This window comes from Sinocyclocheilus anshuiensis, unplaced genomic scaffold, assembly GCF_001515605.1.
Source record: "Sinocyclocheilus anshuiensis isolate Anshui unplaced genomic scaffold, SAMN03320099.WGS_v1.1 scaffold3136, whole genome shotgun sequence".
NCBI classification, from domain to species: domain Eukaryota; kingdom Metazoa; phylum Chordata; class Actinopteri; order Cypriniformes; family Cyprinidae; genus Sinocyclocheilus; species Sinocyclocheilus anshuiensis.
In genome coordinates, this window is record NW_015549852.1 from 41,126 (window position 1) to 47,585 (window position 6,460).

The window sequence follows — 6,460 nt, forward strand, 5'->3', positions numbered from 1 at the left end:
TGGGCCCAGCCTGACTAGATGCTTCCCAAGCTAATAGTCCAAACTGCGGTCCATCTGCTAGCTAGACTTTTTGGCTTTGCCTCTGGTTCTACTCTTCCTCTCCCCCTCCTCCCTACTCTCTAAATTCCCTCAACAGTCTCTAACAGTAATAATATTTAGCTGTAGTGAGTCCAGAGCTGCAGTTTACTAACAAGGCTGGCACACAGCAGCGCCAGGCCCTGCACAAACACCCTGCATCCTGACTTCACACAGGGTTTCTTCCTCCTCTGTGCCCCTCTTCATAGCCGTCCTTTTTATTTTTACTTTACAGTCAACTGATCCTAAAGCTAGCTACCAGCTTACCCCAGAACACACAAAAGAGACCATAAATGGTCTCAGATCCCTCATATTTTGCTGATTACTTAATAAATAAACCAATCTTACGTATAATAGTATTCAAAGGCAACTGTTTTAAGCCTCAGGAAAAAACATGTTCCTCCTTAAAACATGTTCAGTTGATTTACAGAGTTGCCTTGTATATTAAAACTCAGTCGTCTTTTGAAGCAGCAACTGATGTTTTTCTCTATATTTGTGTTTTTCTTTTCCAGTGTGTCCAAAGGAGTGTGAGAAGAGGGCGTGCACGGAAAAGGGCAAGTGCTGTCACCCCCAGTGCCTTGGCAGCTGCACTGAACCAGACAATGATAAGGCATGTGCCGCCTGCCAGCATTACTTTCACGAGGACCGCTGCGTTGAGGCCTGCCCGCCGGGCACATACAAGTTTGAAGGTTGGCGCTGCATCACCATGGACATGTGTGCCCGTGTTCACCTACCCAGTGAGGTCGACTTTGTCATTCACAATGGAGAGTGTATGCCGGACTGCCCATCCGGATTCACCCGAAATGAGACTCAGAGGTATGCCGCCTGAGCTGGATGTAGGGGTGTCTCATTAGACACCAGTGTCAAGAGTGTTTCTTTATGATTTTGCTGTATTGTTATTGATAACTAAAACTCGAACTGACACTATTAAAATAGTTTTCCTTAACCCTCTAAGCGCCAAAGTCGCAAAATTGCGACAAGACGTCATACTTAATAAAATAGACAGTAGTTCCTAATATGGTGTAATATCTCAATTGTATTCCCTACCACTAGATGGCAGACATGTAGTACTTCGATTCTTATTTAAAAACATGCAAATAATTTCAAACATCAATTCAAGATCTACTATTTCCTGAATATTATGAAATTCAAGATGGCCTCCTCTGATGACGTCATAATATGCAAATTAGATGAGTATATTTACACCCCACATAAACTTTCGGTCATGCCCAACATTCTGAAATAAAGCTGAAATAAAATATAAATATTGGGTGAACATTTTTAATTTAAAAAACAAATGAAAATTAGAAATGATTATTTTGAATTTGGCATTTAACTGAAATAAAATAAGTTTAAGTATTACAATTACAAAAACTAAAACTGAAATAAACATCTATTTAGCTTAATTTAATGATAAATAGAAATATAAAAAACTAATCAAAATGACAAAAGCACATAATAAAATTACCACAGCTTTAAATTTAAAATTAAATATAAAAAATAAAAAAGCTCATTCAAAATATTAATAAATTATAAAAGATGTAACTCTAAAATAAGCTATCATTACTGCATACTAAATAATATATTCTTAACTATATACTAAATAAAAACTTAATTTTGTCATACGGATTAATATTTTTATTAATAAAATAATATTTATTTTAAAATGTTTTGTAAAACTAAACACTGTTATTGTGAAAAAAAGACATTCAAAATAACTGTATTACCAAAAAGTTTAGCAAATTTTTATTTTTAAATATGTCGCAAAATAGAGAACCAGTCACAAATAACAGTCGTTGGTTCATTTCGAGTCAGAAGTGGCTTGTGGTTCAGTAACCACTCTAACTTATTTAGTGAGTCATTTGAACGATTCAAAATAACAAAACATGCCCTTCGGAACACTTAATTCTGACTGGTTGATCACAGCATTCTGTGGTAAAATGTATTTGTGTAACTGCCGTCAGGGTTTATTTTGTGATAATGATCTAACCGCGCAATATCATCACAATATCATCACAACGTGATTTGCGAGATTAGATGAACATGTTCCTCTTGAATTCTCATTTATAAATCCAAAGCTAAAATGGGAAATGTTACCACAGAATTGGTCATAAACAACAGCCGCCCTGCCTGTTCTCTGTAGATAGTGGCTCCATTATTAACACCAAACCAAACCTGTGTACACTTTCTACAACCCTTTTATACACCATATGAACATCTTAATTGTTCTAAAGCTGTTATTTATGCTGCCATTAGGATTTATGTGCTAATTTGAAGGTTTAGATTGAGATTTATGATCTCAAAATTCAGGACTGTTTACTTTCAGGTGGCACATAACCATACTGGAAACCGTTTCTTGAGGTGAAATATGTGTTTAAACTGGGTAAAGGAGATTGTAATTACAACATCTTGGACTTTACTTGGACACCTGTACTTTTCAAGTAAAATATTAACAGAAAAATCACTTCATTTACTTTTCCATGTAACTTTTTACATGTTGAGCCTGTTTTGTAAATTGACCAGACCTGGTTTTGCCTCACTGCTGACTTAATGATCCTCCTTTCACATAAAACCCAGGGTTCAGGCGAGGACTCTGTTAAGCACAAAGACCTCATAAAGCAGTGACCTTGTATTTGTCAAAAACAGGCCTTAAATATGATTCATGTTTTGGCGAGACACAATAATCCTGTCACGGTTCACTGCCGTTTGCCTGTTTGGAGTCTGTGTGTGGCTGTGATCTGTCCTTGACGCTCACTCTCCCTTCTTCTCCCTCTCTCTCCCACCTGCAGTATGTTTTGTAGCGCATGTGACGGACTCTGCGATAAGGTCTGCGAATCTAAAACAATTGACTCGGTGGATGCTGCTCAGTCCCTGCAGGGCTGCACAGTCATCAAAGGCAACCTGCACATCAACATTCGGCGGGGCAGTAAGTACCCTCGCTCTCACCCTCCTCTCCCACAACCCGTAGTGATAAGGTGTTTCTCATTTCTAGACAAATTGCATCAATATTTGTGCCTCTCCCTATTTTTGTACAAATATGTGACCCTGGACTACAAAACCAACTACAAAAGTCATAAGGGTCAATTTTTTAAAAATATGCTTTCCATTGATGTATGGTTTGTTAGGATAGGACAATATTTGGCTGAGATACAACTATTTGAAAATCTGGAATCTGAGGGTGCAAAAAAATCAAAATATTGAGAAAATCACCTTTAAAGTTGTCCAAATGAATTCCTGAGCAATGCATATTACTAATCAAAAATTAAGTTTTGATATATTTACGGTAGGAAATTTACAAAAATATCTTTATGGAACATGATTTTTACTTAATATCCTAATGATTTTTGGTTTTAAAGAAAAATCGATAATTTTGACCCATACAATGTGCTATACCTGTGCTACTTATGATGGGTTTTGTGGTCGAGGGTGGTCGAGTTCCCACAGTCATGGAAAACCTGTCAGAGAATATTAGAATTGTGATTTACAACATGGGAATGTCATGAAAATTAGTAAAATATTAAAATGTCTAGTCAATTTTTATAGTAATTTTTTGTGCTCTGCTCTAAAATATTTAATTTGCTAGATTTTTTTATTATAAAACTTAATTGTGTTTGCACTAAAAACCATGTTACATTTTGTCATTGGTACATATTCTTTGAGTTTTGAAAAACTACGATTTTTTTTACTGGTTTCAAAGTTTACGTTAACTTAAAATATTAGTATTTTTAAGCTCTTGAAAGTATTTTTTTAACAGTGCTTTGGAACAATATTTAGTGTGAACATTTAAAGATAAAGTTGAAATGAAAAGTGTGTAAAACATACTTGTTTTACAGAAAATATTTTTTTAAATGTGTTTTCATTTAATATAATGACAATATAAAATCCAGTTAATTATTTAAAAAATGTGCACTAAATATATATCTGTTTTTCCAAAGACTGGTACCTGATGCACAAATTAAAATCACTTTGGGAAAATTTGGGGTCCTGAAAATTATTGGTCAAACACTGGGGGGACCATTTATTAACTGACATGTTTTTTCCTGGTGTGACACAATAAGGTTCATGTATTTTTTTGAGTATTAGCTGCTAAAGCTCTTAGTGGTTTGATATGGGACAGTTGCTGCCACACATGTATCACTCACACTGATGAAGTGATGAGTTAGTGCAGACACTGTGTGTCCTGTGGGATTTGGTTTGTGTTGCTCCAGTGTCATATCTCTTTCTCTCTGTCCGTCTGTCTCTCTTCTCACACTGTCTCTCTCGCTCTCTCTCTGTTTCCCCAGATAACATTGCATCAGAGCTGGAGAGTTTCATGGGCCTGATCCAGACAGTGACTGGATATGTAAAGATCAAACACTCTCACACTCTGGGCTCTCTGTCCTTCCTCAAGAGCCTGCGATACATTCATGGAGAAGAGCTCACAGAGCAGTAAGACTTTAAAGCACATAACGATTGTCATGGCATTTCGATGCTTGATTGTGTACAGAACAGAATTAGCCCGCAAAACAGGTCCTGTATGCATGCTATGTGTCTCATTGAACTCAGTTATTTGTTGGCCTGCTTAGAACTGTGTCAGAATCATTTGTGTCGTCTTAAATGGTATAACAGCCTGATTCCACTGATGTGGAGATAATTTCAGCTTAAAATTTCCTCAATGAGATGAGGGAAAAATATATGACTGATTCCTGTAAAAAAAAAAAAAAATAATTAAAGCTCTGTTTATTTAATCAAAAATCCAGTAAAAAAAAATAATATTGTTAAATATTATTACAATTAAAATAACTGTTTTCTATTTTATTCTATTTTAAAATGTAATTTGTTTCTGTGATGGCAAAGCTGAATTTTCAGCAACCATTATTCCAGTAGTGACTGGATATGTAAAGATCAAACACTCTCACACTCTGGGCTCTCTGTCCTTCCTCAAGAGCCTGCGATACATTCATGGAGAAGAGCTCACAGAGCAGTAAGACTTTAAAGCACATAACGATTGTCATGGCATTTCGATGCTTGATTGTGTACAGAACAGAATTAGCCCGCAAAACAGGTCCTGTATGCATGCTATGTGTCTCATTGAACTCAGTTATTTGTTGGCCTGCTTAGAACTGTGTCAGAATCATTTGTGTCGTCTTAAATGGTATAACAGCCTGATTCCACTGATGTGGAGATAATTTCAGCTTAAAATTTCCTCAATGAGATGAGGGAAAAATATATGACTGATTCCTGTAAAAAAAAAAAAATAATAATTAAAGCTCTGTTTATTTAATCAAAAATCCAGTAAAAAAAAATAATATTGTTAAATATTATTACAATTAAAATAACTGTTTTCTATTTTATTCTATTTTAAAATGTAATTTGTTTCTGTGATGGCAAAGCTGAATTTTCAGCAACCATTATTCCAGTTTTCAGTCACATGATCCTTCAAAAATCATTCTAATATTATGATTTGTTGCTGTTCAAAGATGATCAGAAGCGATCATGTTCTAAAACTCCAGCACGGTAGTCACGTTGCAACATAGTCTCATGTCTGGAACAAAAAGAAGAACATGAGTATTGCGTGCAGGACCCTGTGTCCTTCACAGTCCTCCGATTGTAACATATTTCTTCAAAGGTTTCCATAGGAATGGCTGAAAGTAATAAAATGTCAGCTTTAAAGGTAGGGTATGTAATTTTTCAAAAACACTTTAGAAAACTGATTCGGGCCGAATAGCAAAACAAACTTGTAGCCAATCAGCAATAAGGGGCGTGTCTACTCGTGATGTGGAGGAGAGAGCTTTCAGTGCATGGGACGGACATTAGCCGAGCGACAGAAAGATAGAGATGGCGGATAAAAAAACAAAAGAGGAAAACGTCTGCGGAACGATAAGGCAAGAAGTAGGACCCGTGTAAATATCGGATCAGCTTTCCAGCGCTGGAGAGAACTCAAGGAGCGGAGGCCTGCGATCGGACGCCGAGGTTGCTTTGTTTCTTCTCGATAGGTGAGTAACACCATGTCTACAACAGCTAAAGTCTGCCTAAACTGGATGCGATCAAACGACCGTTGAAAACCATTTGAAATTTGTGTCAGCACGTCATAAATAGAACCCGGCAGCAGTTTTCTGTCGGGGATTTGTTGCGCCGCGCCGCTCACGTCCGATGTAGACATGGTGTAACATTGGTTTTGCTTTGTTTCACAGAACTAATCGTTGCCTGGGTTGCGTACGTATATGTGGGGAGGAGCTATCAAAATAGGGGCAAGACCCTTTTGGGGTAGGGGCGTGTTTGTTTTGGTGATTTCAAATATCAACATTGGCTACCAGAAATCACTTACTCTGCCTTTAAAGAAATCCTTTATTTATAACATGTACATGAAAAATCTAAAAGATTAGACACAACTATGGGACACGGT

The 6,460-nt window shown here is 36.6% G+C and overlaps 2 protein-coding genes across 2 annotated transcripts in view; both read left to right on the forward strand.

Annotated features, from left to right (window-relative positions):
• Positions 1-587: 587 nt before the first annotated feature.
• LOC107660946 (insulin-like growth factor 1 receptor) lies at positions 588-4,679 on the forward strand (the record flags this gene model as incomplete). The annotated part of the gene is made up of 3 exons (XM_016450390.1): positions 588-891; positions 2,865-3,001; positions 4,359-4,679. Coding segments are annotated over 3 exons (590 nt in total), but the record flags the coding sequence as incomplete, so codon positions are not given.
• Positions 4,680-4,957: 278 nt separating this feature from the next.
• Positions 4,958-6,460, forward strand: part of LOC107660938 (insulin-like growth factor 1 receptor) — a 27,748-nt gene continuing 26,245 nt past the window's right edge. Inside the window, exon 1 of the mRNA XM_016450378.1 lies at positions 4,958-5,038. The gene's annotated coding sequence lies outside the window, so the exon portion shown is untranslated. The remainder of the gene's footprint in view (positions 5,039-6,460) is intronic.